This window comes from Euwallacea fornicatus, chromosome 23 (genome assembly GCF_040115645.1).
Source record: "Euwallacea fornicatus isolate EFF26 chromosome 23, ASM4011564v1, whole genome shotgun sequence".
NCBI classification, from domain to species: Eukaryota; Metazoa; Arthropoda; class Insecta; order Coleoptera; family Curculionidae; genus Euwallacea; species Euwallacea fornicatus.
The window spans coordinates 2061580-2085529 of record NC_089563.1 but is presented as its reverse complement, the minus strand read 5'-3'; the positions used below and the strand labels follow the sequence as shown (position 1 = coordinate 2085529).

At 34.4% G+C, this 23950-nt stretch overlaps 5 protein-coding genes across 7 annotated transcripts; 2 read left to right on the top strand and 3 right to left on the bottom strand.

The window, feature by feature from the left end:
- Positions 1 to 1737: 1737 nt before the first annotated feature.
- LOC136346623 (uncharacterized) lies at positions 1738 to 4209 on the top strand. Its single transcript, XM_066295935.1, has 6 exons — positions 1738 to 1759; positions 2538 to 2766; positions 2818 to 2971; positions 3698 to 3799; positions 3855 to 4010; positions 4059 to 4209. Exons 1-6 carry the CDS (start codon positions 1738 to 1740, stop codon positions 4119 to 4121), a joined length of 726 nt encoding a protein of 241 aa, XP_066152032.1. The 3' UTR covers positions 4122 to 4209.
- Positions 4210 to 4723: 514 nt separating this feature from the next.
- LOC136346428 (digestive cysteine proteinase 1-like) lies at positions 4724 to 6144 on the bottom strand. Its single transcript, XM_066295561.1, has 5 exons — positions 5992 to 6144; positions 5598 to 5939; positions 5380 to 5524; positions 5120 to 5317; positions 4724 to 5040 (listed from the first exon to the last, which is right to left on the bottom strand). Exons 1-5 carry the CDS (start codon positions 6079 to 6081, stop codon positions 4799 to 4801), a joined length of 1017 nt encoding a protein of 338 aa, XP_066151658.1. The 5' UTR covers positions 6082 to 6144; the 3' UTR covers positions 4724 to 4798.
- A 1489-nt stretch (positions 6145 to 7633) lies between these two features.
- On the bottom strand, positions 7634 to 14682 carry LOC136346406 (dynein regulatory complex protein 10-like). Its single transcript, XM_066295527.1, has 7 exons — positions 14304 to 14682; positions 8847 to 9041; positions 8524 to 8794; positions 8338 to 8473; positions 8045 to 8287; positions 7774 to 7991; positions 7634 to 7723 (listed from the first exon to the last, which is right to left on the bottom strand). The coding sequence occupies exons 1-7, from the start codon at positions 14511 to 14513 to the stop codon at positions 7686 to 7688; spliced, it is 1311 nt and encodes a 436-aa protein (XP_066151624.1). The 5' UTR covers positions 14514 to 14682; the 3' UTR covers positions 7634 to 7685.
- Positions 11562 to 14282, top strand: LOC136346405 (trehalase-like). Its single transcript, XM_066295526.1, has 6 exons — positions 11562 to 12279; positions 12335 to 12590; positions 12640 to 12815; positions 12867 to 12993; positions 13715 to 13943; positions 14005 to 14282. The coding sequence occupies exons 1-6, from the start codon at positions 11597 to 11599 to the stop codon at positions 14265 to 14267; spliced, it is 1734 nt and encodes a 577-aa protein (XP_066151623.1). The 5' UTR covers positions 11562 to 11596; the 3' UTR covers positions 14268 to 14282.
- A 6357-nt stretch (positions 14683 to 21039) lies between the features above and the next one.
- On the bottom strand, positions 21040 to 22633 carry LOC136346436 (uncharacterized). 3 transcript variants are annotated; one of them, XM_066295573.1, is made up of 4 exons: positions 22389 to 22633; positions 22142 to 22332; positions 21656 to 22089; positions 21040 to 21145 (listed from the first exon to the last, which is right to left on the bottom strand). In XM_066295573.1, exons 1-3 carry the CDS (start codon positions 22594 to 22596, stop codon positions 21673 to 21675), a joined length of 816 nt encoding a protein of 271 aa, XP_066151670.1. In that variant the 5' UTR covers positions 22597 to 22633; the 3' UTR covers positions 21040 to 21145; positions 21656 to 21672. The 3 variants fall into 3 exon arrangements, with proteins under 3 accessions (XP_066151670.1, XP_066151669.1, XP_066151671.1); XM_066295572.1 differs by lacking the exon at positions 21040 to 21145 and having other exon boundaries at positions 21563 to 22089; XM_066295574.1 differs by lacking the exon at positions 21040 to 21145 and having other exon boundaries at positions 21563 to 22065.
- Positions 22634 to 23950: the final 1317 nt, after the last annotated feature.

The window sequence follows — 23950 nt, the reverse complement described above, 5'->3', positions numbered from 1 at the left end:
TAGAAATTAATTAACTCTCAGTTTGGTGAATACGATACTCAGTTTAGAGTTACGTAGATCAATTTTGTAGATTTAAAATAGGTCTATTATACATATTCATAATAAAATTTTACTTCGTTTGGTTATAAATACAATAGAAAATTTGTTTCGTAAAATGTATTAATTATGAATGAGCTAAGAGAGAATTTTGTTTATTCGCCCACACACTTTTTTAATGGTGTTTTGTCAAACCCAACAAGCTACTAAAAATACGACGTTTCTGCCTTTTAATATTTTTTCATATAACGCGATCGTTGCCCAGATTAGAGCATTTGCACTGCTCTAAACCTATTGGAAAAAAATTAAATGACCCAAATTTCATAAATACGCACTTTTATCATTATGATCACTAAGATCCTATATTGATAAGATCTCTTTTTCATTTTCCCCAAGGGATATCCTTTTAAATTTATGGCACTTGTTTAGAAAACATCCTGTATAGCATGTGTTTAAATTAAAATCACTATCAAAAAAAGTCCAATTGGACTATATTTCATTTGTCGGTTTGATATATTATGAGAATTACAACAAAAATGTAGTGACCTATTACATAGTATAATACTTTAGTAGTGAAGTTATTAAATTTTTGTATAGTATGACGTGCGATTTTCGCTGCTATACGCATGGAGTCTCAGTGAGTGCGGGCAAAAGACAATTAGACTATGATAAGTGCGGGGGAAATGGACTTTCGTTTCCTTTTCCATTAACGATTGGGTAGGGTCGTTGACTTGGAAGTAATATGCCTTAATCCGAGAATGGATGTGGTTTTACGTAATTTTAAAGGAAACAAATTACGGGCATAGACGTAAATTTGAATGTGCGTTTCGAGAACAAATTCCATGATAAATTTTAATGTAGCCTTACCTCTACAAATACCACGGTAGAAATGGTATTTTTACAACGTATCAATAGAAAAAACAGCCCCTTTTGCGACATGATTCATCCTCGGATTAAGGCGTACCGCTCGTGAATCAACGGCGCTAGCCGATCGTTGACGATGGAAAGGGATACGGTAGCCTGTCCCCTTCGCACTTATCAATCGCCTAATTGCCTCTCGCTTGCACTCGCTAAAACTCCATGTGCGTAGTCACGAAAAACTGTTTACTATATTTTAATATTATGATAAAATATTGAAATGTTGCGTAACAGACATTACGAAAATAAATATGAAGTGTATTACATGGCTTGCCATATTAATATTAAATACAGGTTTATGAAAGAACTTTTTAAAACCTTTTTTAAACCAAAAAAATACCGAATTCGATGACCTGTCAGTTTAATGAATTCAGTGTCTCAGTTTAACGTTACGTAATGGTCATGTTGGTCACCATAAAATGTAGGCTAATTCTATTTTCATAGTAAAATCAACCTCATTTGTTTCTTTACTTAGTGATCCCTAATAGCATATTCGCTTTAAAAAGTCCACTACTTACGAACCAGCCGAACCAAAAACTAAATGTTTTATCTTCATTTTCGTTTATTGTCTAACCTACTTTTTAAATAATCTTTTATTACTGCGGAAATACCTTGATCAGTTGCCCAACTTTTGCCCAATTAGGCATGTTGTAGCAGTTGAATAAATCGTTGGGCCCTATCAACAGCGCTCAGAGAGAACTCGTTAAGCAGCGATGAAAATTCAGTTAATATTTCCCACCAACTAAAACAAACACCCACTTATAGGTTTCCAGTTTCTGAAAAATGTTACCTAAGGTGCCGCCAAGTAAGGAACGCCTTTAATCTAGTTGGTTAAATACTGAAAACCTAAAAATTTTCTTAATTTAAGTGATTTTAGACAGAAAATTCATGAAGAGAACAATTTATAAATGTTATTAAAGTTTAATATGCAAACTAACATTCTTTATTAATCTATTTTGTATTTATTCAACATTTTCCTGCAACTCTTACAGCAGTGTTTTAACTTTTAGACGAATTTCTCCATTTCGAGTACCAGTTTTTCAGATTTGCAGAGCTCTTGCACCCTCTAATTTACGCAAACATGGGTTTGAGTCTATTTATTGTCGTAAGCGAATCTTGGTTCTTACAGGAACTGTTCAAAAATGGCTTATTCCTCCAATACTTTTCTTACTACTTTATGACCTGGTTTGTAAGAATGGAACTACAATATTTTTGTCGAATCATAAAATTTGATAAATTTTTCAGGCTTTTTCCCAAAATATCATATACTTTTGCGCTATGAACAGACTTAGAAATCAATTAGACGTATTAAAAAATTTATTCTTTGTAACTTTCAATTCTGAATTTAAAAGATTTTCCAGAAAAGTGTTCTTTATGGAATGCAAAGTGCATTGGGTATGTTTTGGAATTGCTGCTACCACCTGTGTGTCTGCACTTGCTCTGATTTCTAACTGGACTAATTCGACCATTATGCTTGAAAATAGTATTTTGGGTTATTGCATTGTAAAAAATATTTTTTCTTTTGGTAAGCCTAAAAATAATACATTTAAATCTCATATCTTGTATATATCTTTTGCCGCTAGAGGTTGCTATTGGCAGTTTATTTTTGATCTTACTGATAAATTGGATTTGTGTGACACTGATACCAACATATTTTATCTACGTCATGTTCCATGTTAAGTTGTCAATACTGCGCTTGCATGATTATGCATATTACATGAATGAGGAATTAAAAAGAAAACCAAACATGGCCGATTTGGAAATTCTAAAATTTTTGAATAACGTTGTTCAGAGGCACGTGGAAATCAAAAGGTTTCAGGAAACATTAGAAGCGTTCCATCATAGAAAAATCATTTTTTTCAGATTCAATGAATACATATTCAATTCAAATAAGGCTCTTCACTTCTTCTATATTTGCAGTGGATGTATGACAGTTTTCGTGGGCGTGGGATTAAATTTTGGGGTAAATTATAGAACTCATATGCAGGGCGTCCATCCAACAACTCCTCAGAGTTTTGCGAGTTGATTTGGGATTTCATAAAAAATCAATTATGGGAATGTATATGAGGCTAATGAAGGTAAAGTTTTTAAATTAGGTACTACACTACGGGGTATCCCAAAAAAGCGAGCGCGTTTTAAAGTGTAATTTTTTTTAAATAAGACAACCAGCATTTTTTTCACGTGATAGAATCCTCTCTTGATGCTGTGTTGGTTAGCTGTGAATTACTTTCAAATTTGAAAACATCCAAAAACTTGAAGTTGAAAAGGAAAATATTACAATTATTATTGCACATACTCTGTATATATGTTTGGTTAAATGCGTATTCGTGCCTTCTAAGAAGATCTTACATAAGAATTTATCCTAAAGTTATCAAAATGTGACTTAAGCTAAATGCGATATTAACTTTTTCTGAAGCACTGCAAATCTTTCAAATTTCTTGTAAAACGTCGTACCTTTGAGTCACAACACCTCAGGGTAAAAAAACTGAAGTAGAACCAAAAAAATATTCGATTACCTGAAAAGAATACAAGTGGTCCCAATAAAAAAATGACACATGTCCCGCTTCTTTGGGACACCCTCTAGGGTTGTCAACATTTTAAAATTTACGTTCATCAGTTCATCGTATACGTTTCCATAAGCGATTTTTTTGTCAAATAACAAGTAAATTCAAGGAAGTCCGAAGCTGTTAAATGGACGCCCTATATGAAATGCAGTAATTTTTCATTTTAACCGTAATAATAGCCCTATTACCGGTATACTACCGTTAATAGCATCATTATAATAGCATCATTCATGTATTTTACAATTGTCCTTACTGATGCTGCCCAGGAGTACATTGAATTGGTATGTGCTGATATAGTTTCTTGAGACTATAGTAGTTTTAAAATTTATATTTTAGGGGAATAACCTTGCTGCGTGCATAAATGATTTGCAATGGTACGAATGGCCAGTTAATTGCCAAAAAATGTATCTAATGATGTTAATACAATTTTCGATGGGTATAGAAGTAACGTTGTTTGTGCATGTCAATGTGAACAGACAATTATTGAAAAAAGTTAGTAGAATCTAATCAATTTGAAAATTATGACATGAAAATTTTCAGCTTTACCGTATGGTATATACTATTTTGAACTTCGCCTTTTCTGCAAAGAATCAGTCTCAATAGAAGAAATTGAAGATTAACTCTTAATGTTAAACTACAAGAGAACCAATGCACCGTAATACTATATTAAATTAAAGACGTTCTAATAGAAGATCTAGTACTTGAATTTCACCCTTTAAAGATAGGCGTCAAAGTTCCTCAAAGTCGTCGTTTCATTTTGGAATTTTTACTCTAAACTTAAGGCAAAAATGATGACTGAATACATATTCATTCCCACATAAATTCCATCATTCCACCACCGATTGCCATCTCCACACGAACATGTAATCGATAATTAATCAGATAAAGGCGGCGATAAGCTGCTTATTTCTGTATATATTAATAGATTAAATTTTTATACAGCGTGATTCATTGGGAATGAGACATGGCAAAATTCGAAATAGGCGACACCAAAAGATTGTGATTAGAGATATGTTGGCACCTTATACCAATATTGCGCGTTCCAGAATTACAGGGCGTTAAGGGTTGAAATTTTATTTCAAAATTATTTAATACTTTTAGCGTGTTTGTATTATCAACACCGAAATCTGTTTTATCACATCAATAGATAGTGATTTAATCAGTGATATGAAGGTTGTGATTTCAATTTCAATAAAATTACGATGCCAAATTTCAAATTTATTAAACTTGACCAGACAGAAAAATGTGACCTCAGCCCAGATTTCGTAAATGATCAAAAATTAATTTTCCTCGATTGTTCCATTGGGTTGAAGGACAAAAGATGGGTAAACACTGTCCATGGCAATGGCGCACTCGTTGGTTCCCCTTCTTATCCTGAAATAACCACTTTCCCCCCAATTTTCTCCCCAGGAATTCTTCACGATCCAATAATCCATGTCTGTTGCTTTATCATGGTCATAACCGACGGTCAGAACAGCGTGGTTGGTACTGATTTGAGAGCAAGTTGTACCGGTAAATATTCCTAAAACATGCTTGGATGTTTACCCAAAGAACTGGGAGATTTTATAGACTATAAATATTCAAAGATGATCAAGGCTCACCTGAGGTATAATGTTGTAATTCTGATGCATCAAGGGCAATAGAGGTAGGTCCTAACTGACCCGTTACCATAAGAAGTGTATACTCATCACCTGCATCTATTGCAATGTAGTTCTCTAAAGCTGCTTTCACATCCGATTTCTTATACTTGCAAACCTCCTTCTTTCCCACATAAGGGTATGTTTCCTCAGTTTCTATGCCTATTCAAGAGCAGCCCCTTTCATATTATACATATATTTTATTTATTAGGTCAAAACCTTACCATTTTTCATGAAATATTCCATGGCTGGAGATTCATCACCACCATTACAAGCATTGTTACTCTTATCACAATCAATCAGTTGTTGTTCACTAAATTCTACTTTTTCTTTGTAGCTTAAATAGTAGAAACTTTCAAGTGTTCCTGTCTGAAACGAAATTTTATAAAATGTACCAAGTGTTTTCATCGTCACAAAGGGGTAAATTCCCAAATCAACTTACTACAGAGAACGCCCAGCAAGACCCACAGCTTCCCTGATTTTTCACCCTAGAAACAGCTCCCACATCCCTCCAATCAACGGCGGTCGGTAAATCCCCTTGATTTAGTGGTGGCTGGAAAGACTTCGTTTTATGGTACAGAGGCTTGCCCTTGCTTTGGCGCTTCAAGAGGGCTTGAAACTCCTCTTTGCTATAATCTGCAAACGTAGTTACACCCATTTGGTATGTCGCTAATCCTGCCTCAAAGAGGCGATTGTGATTTTCGATGATTTGTAGGTTTTCTTGAAAAATTTTAAAACGGAGGGCTTCTTCCTCTGAGGATGCGTAGGTTTTGGCATGTTGATTCTGGAAAAGTTCGGTTTTCAAAAATCGGTGATGAGGAGTGAGTGGTACTTGCCTTGAAGGTTTGAAAAACTTCTTGACGTTCCTGTAAGGAGGCTAATGCCACACAAGTAAGGCTTATTACCAATATTACTAGAGACTTCATGTTCACTAATGATTTAGCAACAATCTGATAAAATGCATCATAAGGATATTGTTGAGACCTTATTAAGAATTGATGAAATACCTTATCACATGATAAAAGGATAAGATTCTATGTCAAGTGTGTATATCCTGGGTTGTTCTACAAGACACTGATTTTAAGCGACATTTCGCTTTAATTAAACATTAAATTTGCTTCTAAAAATCAGTTACGTGATGTAAAACACGTTTTCAAGAAGATAAATTAGTTTTCTATATCTATGCAAGTGCTATGGGACACCATTGCTATCTCTTAGACGGAAAAAGCTATGAGGTCGGTCAAATTACAGAAAAATGTCACAAATTTGGGGCTTAGTTAATATTTTTTTAATTTTGAAAACAGTGTTGCCAACTTTTTTTATTTTCCGAAATATTGGGAAAAATCTGAAAAAAGCTAAAATTTAATTTTCATAATAAATTGAAAACTAAAGACGGTTCAAAAAATGTTTCGTACAAAAGTTAAAATGTTTTTTGGGCTTTTGAAGCGTGCGATTTCGAAAACTTTATAATTGGCCTAGTTTTTGAGATTATGGCCCCAGTTTAGTTCCTTTAATATGAACCTCGATAAATTTTGGCATATTTTGAAAGTGCTCATTAAGGACTTTTCAACGATGTATCACATGGAGACATGTTCCAGAATTTTTTTGTTAATGCGAACGGAGTTTTATTACAGATATAAAAATTAACGAGTAAATAACCAATTTAGAATCGTTAATAATAATAAATTCTTAAAATACTAATGTTCCAAATGACCACCATAGTTTCCCAGTACTTAACATATGTGTGGGCTTGTTAATGGGATTGCGTATGACAAAGTGAAAAAGTTGCAGCTCTTTGAAAGTATCCTAATGGTCGCTTGTGGCGTCTTCTAGCGGGAAGAACCAAATCGTTGATAAATATGAAATTTTTATTTAAAAAAAAATTCAGATACGAAATTTCATAAAATTAGCTGAAAGAGATCGAAAGATATCAAAGAATGTGTGATTTTTTTTTGAAGACTCGTATCTTGAAAATTAAACGAGCTAGGACACATGTTCATGAGAACATTCTTTCTTAAGACTACTTCAAAAAACACCTTGTGAAATACCAGGCACTTATTCAATAACACCCTGTATATGATTTAATGACTTTAAAACAATGATAGAGTTTGTGGAGTTTGTAGGTCGTTAGGGAAGCAGCTGAAAGAATTAATAATGCAATGCTCTTAACAATGTCATCGTTAACCACAAGGTTACTAAATATTTGTGAGCGATGATTGAATTAGATTTTTTTTTAGTATGTTTATAAAGAAGTTTCAAAAAACCTGAAAGTACACGAAATGTCTCTAAAAGGTCTGCACAAAAATTTTTCACAGATTTTTGACAATTTAACTCAATTTATCTTAGTCCAAAGGCGAGGGGGGGGGGTCAGAGCCAATTTAGAGCCTCACGGTATTTTAAAGCTCTACCACATGGCTATATCCACTATAGTTTAACCATAGTATAAATAAATATTTGTATAATTAAGTAGTGTCATTTAATTACGATATCTTGAACAAACTAGAAAAATAATATTTGTTCTTGTTCATATTCATCCCTTGGACTTCCTACCGACCTTCCCCCTTTTACCTGCAAATCCAGTGTTAAAGTCTTTTAAACAATATTAAAAAGTATTTCACCCTTTTTCCCTCTTTTTCTAGCCTTTTTTCGCTCCCTATAGGCTTTCCAAGCTTTCTGAATGATCCTGGCAGATCGATTTATTAACATTTTATAGGCCATCTCTCGGAAAAGCCTCTCTTCTTCGGCTTCTTTTTCAGCCATCAAAGTATTATATAAGTGCTCTTGATCATCCATTTTCTTCTGTAATTCATCCATTGCAGCCTTCTCAGTGTCATACCTAATATGATACTTTTTTCATGACGAAAATAACAACCAGATATCGCAACTAACTCTGCTTTAAGAGTCTCAAATTCTTCCTGTTTATCTCCAATTTCCTGATCATACTTGGTAAGCCAGTTATGCAGCTGGATCTGGGTCTTCATGGTTTTAGCTCTCAGTTGTTTCTCCTCGTCCAAATCGTCTTCCAAAAGTTTCTGGTATTGCTTGGTGATATTTTCAGCTTCAACATTTAAACTTGCTTGTTTCTCTTCGCTTTCCAGACATTCTTGCATCATCTTCTTCTCAGATTCGTGTCTGAAATTTTTCAATGTGTTTCCACTTTCGGACTTGGTACGAAAACTTACATATTCTTCTCAATGTTCATTTGAAAGTCTTCCTTGATTCTCTTAATTTTCTTGTTGTATCTATCGATTATTTCCATTTTTTTGTTCAACTCGTTCCCAAGTTGTTCACGTTGAATATAAAGTTGTTGCTCAAGATCTGTGAAATTAATATGAAAGACTTTTAATAAATATTCTATTGATTTTTACCTTGTATTGCTGCAGTTAACATGATATTTGATTTATAGGCCTGTCTTAATCTTTTTTCCCGTGCTTCCTCTTCGGTACCAGTAACATACAGCTTGATCCTTGCCATTTCCTTCAGTTCTTCAAAGTGCCTGATAAAATCCACAATATAAGGAATAGTCATTTGGCTTGGTGCGTTGTTTATCTCCTGACGAATGCATTTATTGGTAAAAATCATATTGATCATTTGCATTAAATTTCCATCGATGATCTTATCATCTTCACTTCGGTGTTTCTGAGATAAAATTAATTAGTTGCTGTAATAAGTGTATTACGAATCGATATACAGTTTTCCCAATATTTATTCTGTTGACCATGTCAACGGACCTCTCCAAAACATCTGGACTGCCAATTTTGGACTCTTTGAGTTCATCCTTTGACTCGTAGAACTTCAGCACGTGGAAAATGAAGGATATTTCGGTGGAGGCGAAATTCTCCTTGAGAATTCGAGCTTGATTGTCTAAGAAGTAGGGTAAATAGGCCTGAAGAAGATGATTGCTGGATTTTAGTGTCAAAGTGGTAAACTAATGTATGATAAAGTATGTTGATAAAAGTAAATCCACTGTTAATAAATGTCCATTTCCTCCTTTTTAATCTTTTTTTAATAAATTGTTAAGGAAAATTATGAAAATTTACTCTTTTTATATATCTAAAACTTGTTTTAGAATTTTAAATGTTTTCGTTTAAGTGTTTTTCCATTGTTTTAGATAAGCGCGCCTATCACTTTAGAATAATGAAGTGTTGCTATGATATCACGTTAATATATTATAATGTGTTGGTTAGTTGCAATTGTCGTTAATGATAACAATTTCAGGTTATCTGATGAAACATTATGTTCGTTATATCTATAATTCAAAGCTTTAAATTTTACTATAAGGAAATAATTTGCCTAATGAGACTTAGAACAGGCTACACCGTCATCTGCCTTAACACGCCTTTAACTTTAAAAAATAATGGAAAAAATAGACAATTTTTTCAAAAATTTACTCAACTTAGAAGCTTACAAAAGTTTAAATTGACAAAATCTCTAAAAATATGGAAAATTTTCAATAATTCGCAAAAATAACAAAAACTCGGCAATTTTTCGAAAAGCCGTGATGACCTTTTTTTATGTGACCTTGCCTTCATTAATGTAGGGATTATGGATAAATTCAAGTAAAGAAGTATTTCCCCAATAAGAAAAAGAAGTGCTTATGTTAGTAAAAATAGAAGATTTTGGGTGAAGCTGTACTGTAAGGCTCTAAATTGGTCTCCTCTGGTTAGCTTTGTAACAAATTATTTTTTTTTTTAATTTAAAACCGGCAATAAATAGCATAAAGAATAGTATATTTTGGCGTTTACTTATTTTTTTAAATCTTGGTAATCTCATCGCCAGCGCATATTGTCCGATTTTTAAAAATTACAACATGAGTCATGTGACACTTCAAATTAAAGGTCTTTGAAAACCTAATTCAATCATCTATTATGATTCAAAGTTTATAAATTGGTGTTTTTGGAAAAACAGGTATTAATTTTATAAAAATACAATACGGAGTCATTTAAATAGTACGTAAACAATAAAAAAAACTTTTAAATTTTTTGTTCATAAACGATTTTAATTTTTTTAACCAAAGACTTATTTGTTGGCAAAAACTTGAAAACAAACCAATTTCCTATCAACATACAATTTTTTTCATTATTTACGTACTATTTAACTGCGTTTGTATTGCATTTTTTTAAAATCAAATTCATATGTGCTTTTCTCAAAAACTAATTAAACAGTGTTGAAGCATAAAACATCATTGAATTTAGTTTTGCAGGATCTTTAAATTGGGGTGCAACTTGGACCATGTTTCAATTTTAAAAAAAACTCCATTTTCCTCTAGCGGTGATGTAAGAAACCTATCGAAAAAATAAAAAAGGTGGGGAAATCAGGATTCTAGGGCCGCACGGTAAATCGGATCTAATGTTTTTTAATGGAGACTTTGTGGACTAATAAGAACGTTTGTTGTATATAGTGCTTGGGGGTTGTTTCTTTCTCGACACCCGGTAGTTTTTATTGAAAATTGGGTCCCAAAATTTGAAGGGGTCACACGTTGATGTTTTGCAAAGGCGAAGTGGCGGTGATCTTCTAATCTTCGAATGTACTTAAATCCTTTAAATACATTTTAGCAACTTGGAGTTAACCTGCTGTTAAATAATTCTACTCGTAGTTGAACTGAATTTTAATCTGGAATTCTTATTATACTGGAAAATCTGGAATTTTCCAGTATATACCCATCGAGGGAAATTTTCTATATATGTTTTCAGTTAGTCAAATCCTTACTGTGGTTACAGTTTTTCGTTGAAAGCACATATCTGGACATCCACTTTAACTGCGACCCATCTAAAGAGCGGAGGTTAAGGTGCCAACGAAAACAAAGACAGCGAGAATCAATGGCTTGTAGGAAGAAGTGAAAAAGAAATGTTTAATTTGCATCGTGCACAAGCTTCCGGAGCACAAGAAAGTCCTTGGAAGCTCCTGTTGATGCTTTGGTTGAAACTCTCGTTGATGCTTTGTGCATATACGATTTGAATTTTAAATTGCGAGTTCATAACTTAAAATACAGGTCGCCTTCATGTCTTCCTCATGATAACTTTGAATTAGTAGCCTGCAGAAAGCAATTACCATCAAAACCCTATTATCCGCGATAACGGTATGGGTTATTGACTTTACCGAAAATTCTCATAGATTTGGTAATTTCTTATCTTCGTGGAAAAGTTTGCAAGTCTCGCACGGTTGTCTGCACCAGTTGAAACATGACGAATAATTGAGAAATTATAACATTTAGTATGGGTCCAAATCGCCGGGTTTACGGACCGATTTTGTATGATGGTTTATCGAGAAATTTCCATTTATTTGTGTGGTGCAAGTGAAGTAATAAACGATTACGTAATTATACTGTAGGCGCACTTAAAACTTATCACCGGCAAAAAACAATGGAAGATAAGTGAACTTTGTGGCTTTTAAAAACAGCCTTAGACTGTGGTACTTCAGTAAGGCTATCAATGTTGAAGTATGAACAAACTATGTCGTTCGTATTTCTTCCTGCCGCTACTGTTTTCCGCAGTATTCTCGGCGAGGATCAAAAGAGATGTTGCCGTCACTGACCCTAAGCAATCTTGCGACAGCAAAGTGTACTGTCAAGGGCTCTTACTGGACGTAGTCCAAAAGGCAAGACTGTACAACGATTCCAAAACATTCGTGGATATGAACCAAGTCAACGATGAAGATGTGACTTTGCAGAATTTTGATAATCTGCTTGCGGCCACCAATAATAACCCTACAAAAGAGGACATTCAGAATTTTGTCAATGAGAATTTTAACGATAATGGAGAGTTGGAAAATTGGACGCCGACGGATAGCAATTCAAATCCAGAATTTCTAGACAGAATCAAGTCCAAGGAAGTCAGACAATTTGCTGCGGACGTCGTACAAATTTGGCCAACTCTAGGGAGGAAAATTGTAGATTCGGTCTTCGAAAATCCCAATAGACACTCCCTTATTGCAGTTCCTAACGGATTTATCATCCCTGGAGGGCGATTCAGGGAATTTTACTACTGGGACACTTATTGGATCATTGAAGGTCTGATCATAAGTGACATGATGGACACTGCTAAAGGGATGTTGCAGAATTTCTTGAGCATCGTCGATAAATACGGCTTTATTCCCAATGGGGGAAGAGTGTACTACTTGAACAGGTCAGTTGAAGGAAACGTAATGTTTGTTCTATCGAGATGAGAGTTGCGTTTATAGGTCTCAACCGCCCCTTTTGACACTCATGGTTGGACTTTTGTACGACAAAACCGGTGATGTGGCCTGGATTCTGGAAATCGTTGATATACTGGATACAGAGCTGACATATTGGGTGCAAAACAAGACTCTAGATGTTACAATTAATCAGAAGACCTATAAAATGGCTCATTACATCTCCGACAGCGTCACGCCAAGGCCCGAGTCTTATGTGGAGGACGTGACAACTTGTTCATATTTCGAGACCGAAGAACAAATGGTTTGTTGATCTATAGAAAATTATAAAATAACTCTACGTAATAATCCAGGAGCATTGCTACCAAGGCCTGAAAAGCGGGGCTGAAAGCGGGTGGGATTTCTCAAGCCGATGGTTTTTTGATGAAGACGGAGGAGTCAAGACTAATCTCACTCATATTGATACTCAAAGAGTGATTCCAGTTGATCTTAATTCATTTCTGTATGCCGCATTCAATCGCTTATCCAGGTACTTTTAAGCATTTCTCTAGAAAAACAAAAAATATCCAATTTTTGGTAGCTTTTACAAGCTCACTGGGAACCTTAAAAAATCTCTAAAATGGAAATATTACGCTAGCGCATGGAAAATTGCTATCCATGAGGTGCTTTATGACGAAGAAGATGGAATTTGGTACGATTTTGATACGGTAGGGATTAATTCACTGTTTCGCCTTTTACATTGATTAAATAGGGGGTGTCAGGTGAAAGGGATTGAGCTTTTACTTTACAGCTTTCTTGCTTTGTTAGATGTTAGTTGAACGTTAATGCAGGCATCACACATTGGATCTATGTGATCGTTTTTGCTCACAGTAAATTTGTATCATATTTACGAAATTAATAGTTTTACTACTGGATTTTGAAAAAAAGCTAAAGTTTAAAAATGCAGGACCAAAATCAAATTTTGGCGTTTTCCTATTCCGTACTAAAATATCTATCTCTTGAGCTGTGGGGATTGACACTTCATCATTCCTGGCAACTTTCTACTCGTCACTTGAACCGCTTGCATATTGACCGTTGGCAGTTGTATGAACAATGTCAATATCATTAAGAAATTCAACTACTTTCACATGTTCATCAATCATATCGTATTCACTTGGGATAATTTCCCCAAAATTAGAAATGTGCTGGTTTTCTGGCCCATTCGCTTAAATTTCCAACTGTTCATTTCTAGCAGAATCTCCCGACGGATCGTTACAACCGAGCTTAAAGCTCCCGAACATTCAAAATATAGTACGCTATAACCGAGTGGTCATCATATCCGAATTTGTCCTAACCGAATAAAAATACGTTAGTTTTATAAGGTCTTAGATAGGACTTCGTTCGTTATATAGTGAGTGTTCGTTACAACCGGGTTCTACTGTATTTTAGGTGCTTTCCAAACCTAGAAAAATGTTCTTTCCCAGTAACTTCTCCCCTTTATGGGCAAACGCTTACAACCTAAACGACAGAGAGCATTATGGAAGGAGAGCAGCTAACTATTTCAAAGCTATGGGAATTGAACAATATCGAGGCGGGATTCCTACTTCTCTAGACGACAATAATGAGCAATGGGATTTGCCTAATGCCTGGCCCCCTCTTCAAGAAATCGTAATTTTGGGTATGTTTTCACTGAAATCCAGGAGGTTCACTTTTTACCCCCCTCCCTCTGAAACTTTAAGGGTTGTGGAATACTGGAAATCGCAAGGCCAAAGATATTGCTAAAAAATCTGCTGAAAGATGGATTGAAGCCAACATGGTGGGTTTCCAAGAGCAAAAAGCCATGTTCGAAAAATACGATGCGACTAGAGTTGGACAATATGGAGGTGGTGGGGAATACGCAGTACAAACGGGTTTCGGATGGACTAATGGGGTCGCCCTAAATTTAATTAATAAATTCTTCACCCAAAAAACTCCCTACGTCAATAATCACATAGAAGAATAAATCATTGCCAAAACACTGATGAGTTTTATTACTTACCAGCACACTCAGTATTGAGACTGTTTTATTAATGGAGAACATGACTCTATCAGCCTGGAGCCTGAGCTCCATGTCCATAGGGGATAAAATTTCGGGTTTAGGGATGTTGAGCCCTTGGAAGTAGTCAGATTTGTCCCCGTTTTCTATTATAGAGTTAAAAGGTTTGGGGATTTTTTTCATGTATTTTTCTATGATTTTTTGCGAAGCCATTGTCGAAAAACACACTTACTGAATAAACTAAAGTGGCCGTCAATGGAACGGGAATAGTTTGAAGGACGAATGGTCTTGTTGGGTCGATTCGTTGTGATGGTGCATTAAAATGGGCAAGTTGTGCGGGGTAAAGCGCAATAGTACATTAATACACGAGTACAAACAAAATGCTGTAATGCAACAGCGACAAAAAAACTATATTTTATTTATTAAAATAATAATATTAATAATAAACTATTCAGCAAAAAGAAAATGAACCACGACGGATGTGTAAGTCTCAAATAAGTAACACACACGACCAAACTTATACTCTTTATCATGAATTTTAATTACGTCAGTAGGAAAACAACTCAAGAAATTGGCAAATGAATTTTCAAAAATCTATTATTTGTTTGCAATTGTACATATTCATATCATAATTGGCAACTGAGGATTTTGTTGCAACATTTGCCACAGCAAGTACGTGTTGGCTTTGTTTATCAGGTGGGGAGAGTAGAATGTTGTCTACATGAATTTTGAAACAATTTATACCTCTTGGGGTTACTAATCCATTCAGCGTCAGTATTCAGCGCTAACCACCGCCGAGCAATTTTTTAAAGCATTTAGATTCAACTATAGCTTTGGCGTTCCACAGGACCATTTATGTAGCTCTGCTCGCCTCAGTTCTTCCTTCTATAGTCGTTCCTTTGTAATTCGTTTAAATAATGTTTCACATGAGGCTGGACATTCTAATACTGATTGATTGCGTTGACAATCCTAAGTCCTTTTTGAGACATAAACAGCTCGTTGGCGCATCTCTAAAAGCTCAACTTCGGCTCAGCGTACTGAGACACTTCGAAATTAAACGGTTAGGTTTGTTTCGTTGTGTAACTCATATAAAAATAAGTGTATATTTAGTAATTTTTCAATTTAAGATCCACGTTTCGAGTCATTTGAGTTGCTAATAAGTATCACAAATACATTCAGTAGTGTCTTAATTCAAAATCGGATCTATTCAATCAATATTAAGTTTCACCATCACGTGTCTTAAACTGTAAACAACCAATTTGAAATTATATTTATCTTAAGAAAAGTTTATCCAAAGATGAAAAAAAATACCATTTCCATTAGCAATAATCTCCAGAAACATATGGAAAGCTAAATGTTGATTCAGGGAAACTTTTCTGACCTCCTTCAACTTCTTTGCCTTTTAGCTTTGAGTGACCCAAATTAGTTTAGAATTTTACCTTTATGTGAGAGTATATTTTCATCAGCTCCCAAATCAAGAAGTAACTTTGAACGGATCTTAAGACGGACCAAATCAAAACTTCATTAATTAATTAATTTTTTTAAATTAATTTTTGACAAGCAATTCCAGAATGACTATTATTTCTGAACCAGGTGAGGGCTGAATTTATTTCAAGAAAATCAGAGAAGCTAATATCTATTTCAGAGATCGTGATTACCCTGATGCGGTATTTTATGATAAGAATTCCTTATGCTCGTTTTATAACGAAAATTCATTCGGTCGTTTTATTCATCATGGTACTACTCCAGACCTACGAGTTTTCACAACAATTTGATATGAAAATTTTCGCGCAATATGGAGTTTTTCACTTGTTGTGCGTGATCGTAAGTGAATTTCTTCCATATTTCAAGATTATACTATCATAGTTCGATTTTAAGATGTTTAACGTGAATCTACTGTACTCTCCGTTTGTGGATTCCTTTATACAAGTTGAGGAATCATACAAGGATTTTTTTTCCATGGACCTAAAGGCTTTCAATACGAGAGAACGAGCAATAGGGAGAAGGGAAGTAAAGAAAGTTGCAGTATTGTTCGTCACAGTGGTTTTTCTTAATTTCATAACAGTGACACTTTTTAATATTTCATGGATATGCAACAATGAGGAGCAAATGCTGATAATAAAGTTTTTGAAGCGGTTCGTGTCACTAGGTAGTCAAACAAGATTATCGCTTTTTGTGATTTACATTATCGCCCAGAAGTTCGGAATCGTTTAGATTCTTTTAAATGACTCAATTTTTTAAATTCATTTATTCCAATTTTTTTAATTTTCGTGATTAGTGCGGATTTCTCATAATGTTTTCAATCTCCAAAGTAATATTAGAAATGCAGGCGTGCAGTTTCGTTGCTCTGAGAGCCGTTAAAAGTTGCGTTAAACACAACAACCGGAAAACTAATACACAACAATTTTCTTCAATCGGCGTAAGAGGAGCTTTTTTCCGCCCACGCGTTACTAGACGCCCAAAAAGAACTTTGTTCCCCATACCGATTTTCGATACTTCTTTCCTCTGTTGCGCTTAACAGACCGTTGAAACAACCCTTCGGCATTTCAGTTTTTAAGTGTAGCATAGTGTCCAAGCTCAAACACTTGACATTAGAACAATGCAGAGCAATATGTGCCCTACGCCAACAAGGGCATTCAGACCGGGAAATTGCAAAAAAACTTAAAACGTTGCGTAAAGGCGTTCGCAGCACTGTGGTCAGAAAATAGAAACTTTCTTTTATTAAACACAAATTATAATAGAAAAAGAAGCGGACGACCTAGGACCACTACTCATCGTGAAGACGTCTTTATTTAAATCATTTCCAAGTGTAGTCGATGTCTTGCTACAGTCCAAATCGGTACAGGAGTCATTGAGAGGCAGGAGAGAGCATTCTCCACAACCACTGTCAGGACACCCCTTCTGACCGCTGGTCTTCGGGGATGTGTGGGGGCTAAAAGACCTAAGCTCAACGTCAAACACAAGGCACGCAGACTTGAACGGACTGAGGGACACAAAAAGTAGACTCAGAAGCAATGGAATGAGGTTCTCTGGATAAACGTGTCAAAATTTCAAATGTTTGAGTCTAATAGGAGAGTATTTGTCGCCGATCTTGCAATGAAAAAGCATCAAAAGCGTGCACAGTGCCAAACGTTAAACATGCAGGGACAACGTGGTGGCTTGGAGGACGCGAAGCCGGGCCTCTTTTCAAAATCGAAGGATTCTTAAGAATATAAAGACATTTAAAAATTATTCGCGAGCAAGCGATGCCTTCTGGGTCAAGTCTAATAGGATTACTGTTCGTTTTCCAGCAAGACAACGACCCTAAACATTCCTCAAATCTCTGTACATCCTATTTATATTCGAAGAACTAAAAGAAGGAAAAACCATCGCGATGACGAAATGGCCATCGCACTGTCCAGATTTATCTCCAATCGAGTTGGCATGGGATGAACTGGATAGAAGAGTTAAAAATCGTTCTCCGTCTAGAGCTCTAATCAGCTTTGGATCTTTCTATATGATGAGTGGATACATTTGATTAATTCATTTTGGGCAAAGTTATTGAAAGGAATGCGAAAAATTGGCGAAGCAGTATTGAAAAAATAGAGGTCATTTTCATGAGTCCAAGCTGTAACTTGAATTTCCTAAGATTTGCTTATTTACTTAGAAAATTAATTTTAAAACTCCACTATTGTGTTATCATCCATTACACTGATTAATTAAAAGTAATACTTTTTTCCTGCTTAAAAAGGTTTTTACTTCAAAACCGCTAGGTGCTTCCAAATTTCTCGACGATAGTGTACGTAGCTGCATTATTTGTGTATTTTTCCATGATAAAATTTATCAACATTCAAAACGCAAATTCACAAATTCAACTTAATTGAGTATAGATCTTGCTGTTATCGAAACATTGGAACTTTTCGATTACTGGGACGGTTTGTGAGGAGAAATTTGCTGCAGACTCTATATCAATGGATGTCCATTTTAAATTTCCATTTGTGTTAATTTTATGAGAAGACAGCTCGGTCCTCTTTGCTTTTAATTAAATGTCGTCATTCACCAATACTAAGAATTACAGGGAAGTCTCAGGTCAGGACATTTGAAAAATTACCGTGCGTTTTTCAAATGTCCATGATTGACTAGCTTTCACCGCCATTTTACTTCAATAGCACTGGTAGTTCGTCTCGAAGCATGACTCAAATTTTGCAGTTCCTAACATAATTAATCTTGCTTGAATATTTTTAGATTCCGTCATTGCTCAACTAGTACTCTGGATAATTCACATCGTCATAATGAATTCAATCATGCCCTTGAGCATTTTTCCTATATATTTCATTTATTTAGTATTTCACATAAAGCTCAAGCTTTCATTGCTGATAGACTATGTCAACAACTTCAACAATGTTTTGAAACATGAGGAACAACCCAATAAAGCATTCATTAAAATGAACATCAAGTTGATAACACAGAACCATTTGGGACTAAAACGGTTGGTTCCTGTTCCTCGAAAATATGATTAGCTTTTATGTCGATTTTAGGCACGTCGCAATTATAATGTCTTCTATTGAACTTATACTCTTGGTCTACATCTTCTTTGGTATATTTATATCCTTTATATGTGTCTACATTATATTTGCAGTAAGAAAAAAAAATCAAATACAAATGTAATATAAAACTTTCGAATTTCTAGTCACATAGCAACGTAACTAATGGACTTGTGATGCTTGTTGTATACTCTGTAGTTGTGTGTATTGAATGCAATTTTGTTCAGCAGTTCGTAGATGATGTAGGCGAACTACAAATACACAATTAAAAAATTAATAAAGGCATCAATCAACATTTCAGAAACAAAATTTTATAAATTCCATTTACAACATACGATGGTATAATTGGGATAACGAAAGTCAACGTATGTTTTTAATTCTGTTAACCAATGCCTCTGAAGGTTTCCAACTGTTAATTATTCGGATGATTCAAGTAGACAATAATCTGGTCAAACGTGTAAGTAGAATAAGATATTGGAAATATGTAAATACAAGCAATCCTGTTTGTTACAGATGTTTCATTTAACATATACAGTTGGGAATTGCTTTTATTCCTTAAGGTTCAGGCACAACGAAAATTAATCCCCTAACCTCTGCATAGGGTTGTCGCAGTTCCGTAGATATAGGACTCAGCTGGAATATGATCAAATGTATGCTGTCTTTTTTTGATTTCTTTAATGTGAAGCGAAATTTAACAAAATGACATTATATATGTATGTAACACGATAATAAAGCAAAATAATAAAAATAAACCGCATTACATGCAAAACTTTGCTTTTGTCGTTCTATGGAATCCCATTAGTTACGTGAAACTATATGGAGTGTTTCATAAACATATCGACAAAATATCGGGGTATTTAGAGCTTATGTAAACAGATATTTAGGTCGAATAAAGATAGGTTTGAAATTACTTCATTTCAAAGATACAGGGTGTTTAATGTTGTATTTGTAATTATTATTTAAATATTTAAAAAACGGACTGAGAGAAATATTTATTGAGCAGAATCGACGAAATTTTCAAAATTTGTCATAAAAGATTTATCATTTCTTTTCTATCTACACTGGCGAGCATAAAATTCGGGTCGCTTCGAAATTTTCAAATATAAATGTATTGAAAAAGAAGTGATATACAGGGTGGCCCATTGAAAACGAAACAGAGGCATTTGCGGGTACTTAGAAATGTATATTTGAAAAATGCTCGGACACGTAAACTTTATATTCGAGGGGGACACATTATAAACGTATACTCGCTCCTTTCACTTCAACACCCTAGCCGGGGTGAGTTAAACCCTTAAAATCTTAAATGGAAAGTATGGTCGAGTAGCACCTTGTTTGAAAGGTCTTTCGATTCTCGTTATAATGATACCCAAATTAACTAACTTTTATTCAGTAGTTTTCGAGAAATTTGGAAAAATGTCATTAAATTGCCAACAAGTGGAATGCTCTGTTAAAATCGTAAATTAGGAAAATTAATAGTAAAACATTAACAAAAGTACGTATGTGGAATTACTGGGGAATACTGTTTATCCCTTACTCATTGACATTGTTGAACATGATGACCGCTATCAAGACTTGTATATATAGAAATTGTATATATATATATATATATACAATTTTAACATTTTATAAAACCGTTTACGTAGGATTGTGAAACACATTGAAACAATAAATTAGAAACATTTTTCAAGGCAATTCTGTAGGGAATATTTTCGTTCACCAAATTATCCAGAAACTGTAATTTTTATTAATAACACGCTTCTGATTTATGCAGTATTTGCGTTAAATATATAAACATAATTGTATTTCTCGATGTGCCTCCTGAAAGCTTTCTTATTATGCATTTGTATATGGAGAATTATTAGGAATTCGATTAGGAAACAGTTTCTTGGTATTTTCTTCTTCCATCAATATTTTCCTAATCACCTTGAATGGCACCATATTTTTTTGTTCTTAATTTTTGGCCTTTTTTGTCGTTAACGTCTTCGATTTACATTATTTGGATTAAATGTACCCGTTTTTCTAAGTTGCCCTTCAACATTCGCGACAGTTTGATGAATCGGAATTCTGCAATTTGGGTATTTGTTATGACAGACTCTGGCACTTATACGTCCATTTTCCTTACAAAAACTAAGTTTACCTAAAACGGTTTATTTTTGATTCAGAAATTTTTGGTCAAGTGTTACACAGTATTTTTAAGGTCACAACTTGCATAATGGGACGTTAGCAGGTACGGTTAAAAAGAAAAGGAAAAAATCTTTAATATGTCTCTAATTTCTAAAAAATTGAGGCTGTTTTACGAATCCTGTTAAACTATTGTCTAATCTGAAATGAAAAAGAGTTTTTTGCGATATTTAAAAATTCTGGGACAATGCTACAAAAATCTGGGTTTTAGCTCAGAAAGATTCAAGTCCACACATATAAGGAAAATAGCTGGCTGAATTTTAAAGAATGTGGCACCTCGTAGTGTTTTCCATAAAATTTGAGAGTTTTAAAACGATATTGCAAAAATTTAAATTATACCGAGGGGAATTTGAGAAGAAAACCAAATATCTATTGGAATTAATTTCACTAATTAGAAATTGTAATGAAATTCGAATATTTACAAAGGTAGAGCTTTAAAATTATGCACAGCATAGTGAGAAAAAAAGGTTTATCGTTAAGACGGTTTCAGATATTGATATTATAATGACAATTTTACTAAACGGTAATGCTAATTAAATTTTTAATAGATAAGTTTCTTTAATAAAAAAAAAATCACACAAGCAATAAAAGGTAAACAGATTCATGGAGAATATGTAAGGAGAATATACGCTACAAATATGGTTATTGCACCTTTTACTTTTGCTCAATCACTGTCCCTCATATTTATCTCCACTTTCCTCCATATCTCTAAACTTGACAGTTTGCTGCCTCTTTGACCCTTCTCCATTATGACTGTCTTCCTTTTTTCTGAAGAAATTTATGATTCTGCCACCTACATCCCATTTTTTCTTGTTGAAATTTATGGCCTCTTTTTTTAGGGTTCTGCATTTAGCCATAAAGGCTGTTTTCGTTCTTGATCCAGTGGCTCTTGGGAAAGTCATCCTTTTCCTCTCCACCAAGTCTTCTTTCGTGGTATCCAAATTCAAGTCAACCATTGGTTTTTCAGATGGATGCCTCGTCGTTATGTTTTCATTCCTGTTTTCTTTACTTAACGAAACTTCCTCTGGATGCTCTTTGTATTTGCTTTTAAAAAGCTCATTCTTAATACAAGTTAGATAGGTTAGCTTCAAGAAATATGCAATGATTAGCTGGAGCAAAGCTTAACAGCGTTATTACCTCGAATAGTTTTTTCCGATTTTTCTTTTCTTTACGTGGGTCGGCTTTGTTCTCACATGCGATCATTTTAGCAAAAACTTGTTTAGAGTTTCTGGCTAAGTCTGGAAGTCGGTTTTTCTTCCTCGCTCTGGCATCATGGATAACTAGTTCTTGAGCTTCGAGGGTGTCTTTACTTCTTTGATCTCCAGTGCCTTAATGGTTGTTAATGATAATAAAGAGAGAGTAAAATGACGGGATGTGATGCTACCTCTTATACGAGCTAAAGATTTTTCCTTCACAGGAGCTCTTTTAAATTGATCTGCGGGAATTTTAGTCATAGCCTTGTCGTCGGTAATACCCAAAGCGTTAGCCACAATTTCCAGGACTACATCTTTCACTATAGTTTTTGAGACTCTTTCTTTTTCTACCGGTTTCTCTAAATTTCCATTTTCATTACCTATCATATCACAGGACATAGCAGACGTTTCGGATTTGCTTAATAAAAACGTCAACAAATTTTCACACCTACTAAAGCAACAATAAGGCTACTGATGAGTCATTACGTCAAAATTAGGAAGTTCAAAATCTTGAATGTCTTTAAGCCTGGAATGTTCAGAATGATTCGTCAGAAAAGAAGGAGAATACGAAACCTTAACAGTGGAAATCGACGGCAACATGGAAAGTCAAAAATCGCATTACATCAATATGTAGAAAATGAGTTGTGTTCTTTCCAAATATTTCGGATTTTCTCTAGAAATAAAGCCGGATGAAGGAGTTTGTTAAAATCTACATCATTAAGATACTTCTAATTGCTGTGCTAGCTTCGCAGGTTGTTGCTAAACACCGAAGAGCATTTATTAGCTTCTTAGTGTAATAAAAGAAATTAATGTTTTGTACTACCTTCTTTCGGTGAACAAGCTACCACGAATATGGGCTACTATGCATATCTTGAAAACTATGACTAGGAAAAGGTTGAAATTTAGGTATCACACTAAAGTGGAGGTGATTTATTGATTAAAAATATTTTCTCCAAAATACCATTTCCGGTTATACCGGAAATGAATGCCAACTCGCTTATTTGAAGCGGAATAACCTGTATATTATGTCTAATTCCGATTTTTCGGAAAACTATGAACATTTTTCATATATAATGTTCTATACCTATATTTTACGCTTTTCGAGATACTCAGAATTTTCCAAAAAAATTACAGTAGCGGCCTTAATGCATTTTGTAATAAGTCGCAAATGGCTAAGTGTTTTGCAATGAAATTTAGCTTTTGCACAAAATATTTTACTAACTTTGGAGCAGTGAGTTAAATCATGCTTTTTCACAATATGTTCAAAAAGAAAGCCCAAAATTGTCATTCAGGATCGTTAAAAGCTGTAATTTTTTAAATAGGAACTGTTTTTTAACCAATATATACATATTTAACGTAAAAAATAAGTACTATTTTCAATTAATTTGTTTATACCTAAATCTAGACGTTTTCCTTTTATTTAAAAAAAACACTTTTCAACCTTCACCACCCTGCTTGGTACAGTGGCACCCGTAAATTATACAAACCAAGATTATTTCGACATGTTTATTATCTATTGTGAATATAACAAAGTATTAACCAGAATATGTCACATAAATATTTGTTATTCGATATTTAGAAAAGATGAAACCATCAGGAAAATCCTTCAAACGCATAATGGATCATGTTCAAACTAGCGGACCTGCTGAAATACCTCACAGAGGAAACGAGCCTATTGCTGATAACAAAATAATCAAAATTGCAATTTGTTAATTATTATAAACATTCTAAATGTCTTGAAAACCTTAAAATT

What these genes read in the sequence shown, in the direction of transcription:
- LOC136346436 (XM_066295573.1), bottom strand. Translation starts at nt 22,596, where the DNA reads ATGTCCTGTGATATGATAGGTAATGAAAATGGAAATTTAGAGAAACCG. An exon ending in ATCTTTAGCTCGTATAAGAG is followed by an intron (nt 22,333 to 22,388) that starts GTAGCATCACAT and finishes ACAACCATTAAG; the next exon opens with GCACTGGAGATCAAAGAAGT. An exon ending in ATCGGAAAAAACTATTCGAG is followed by an intron (nt 22,090 to 22,141) that starts GTAATAACGCTG and finishes TATTTCTTGAAG; the next exon opens with CTAACCTATCTAACTTGTAT.
- LOC136346405 (XM_066295526.1), top strand. Translation starts at nt 11,597, where the DNA reads ATGAACAAACTATGTCGTTCGTATTTCTTCCTGCCGCTACTGTTTTCC. An exon ending in GCATTCAATCGCTTATCCAG is followed by an intron (nt 12,816 to 12,866) that starts GTACTTTTAAGC and finishes AATTTTTGGTAG; the next exon opens with CTTTTACAAGCTCACTGGGA. An exon ending in TTTGGTACGATTTTGATACG is followed by an intron (nt 12,994 to 13,714) that starts GTAGGGATTAAT and finishes ACTGTATTTTAG; the next exon opens with GTGCTTTCCAAACCTAGAAA.
- LOC136346623 (XM_066295935.1), top strand. Translation starts at nt 1,738, where the DNA reads ATGTTACCTAAGGTGCCGCCAA. An exon ending in GTTACCTAAGGTGCCGCCAA is followed by an intron (nt 1,760 to 2,537) that starts GTAAGGAACGCC and finishes TTTTGCCGCTAG; the next exon opens with AGGTTGCTATTGGCAGTTTA. An exon ending in ACAGACAATTATTGAAAAAA is followed by an intron (nt 4,011 to 4,058) that starts GTTAGTAGAATC and finishes GAAAATTTTCAG; the next exon opens with CTTTACCGTATGGTATATAC.
- LOC136346406 (XM_066295527.1), bottom strand. Translation starts at nt 14,513, where the DNA reads ATGGCTTCGCAAAAAATCATAGAAAAATACATGAAAAAAATCCCCAAA. An exon ending in TCTCAATACTGAGTGTGCTG is followed by an intron (nt 9,042 to 14,303) that starts GTAAGTAATAAA and finishes CATCTTCTTCAG; the next exon opens with GCCTATTTACCCTACTTCTT. An exon ending in GTTAACTGCAGCAATACAAG is followed by an intron (nt 8,474 to 8,523) that starts GTAAAAATCAAT and finishes TTAATTTCACAG; the next exon opens with ATCTTGAGCAACAACTTTAT.
- LOC136346428 (XM_066295561.1), bottom strand. Translation starts at nt 6,081, where the DNA reads ATGAAGTCTCTAGTAATATTGGTAATAAGCCTTACTTGTGTGGCATTA. An exon ending in AAGTTTTTCAAACCTTCAAG is followed by an intron (nt 5,940 to 5,991) that starts GCAAGTACCACT and finishes GAACTTTTCCAG; the next exon opens with AATCAACATGCCAAAACCTA. An exon ending in CTTGCTGGGCGTTCTCTGTA is followed by an intron (nt 5,525 to 5,597) that starts GTAAGTTGATTT and finishes ATTTCGTTTCAG; the next exon opens with ACAGGAACACTTGAAAGTTT.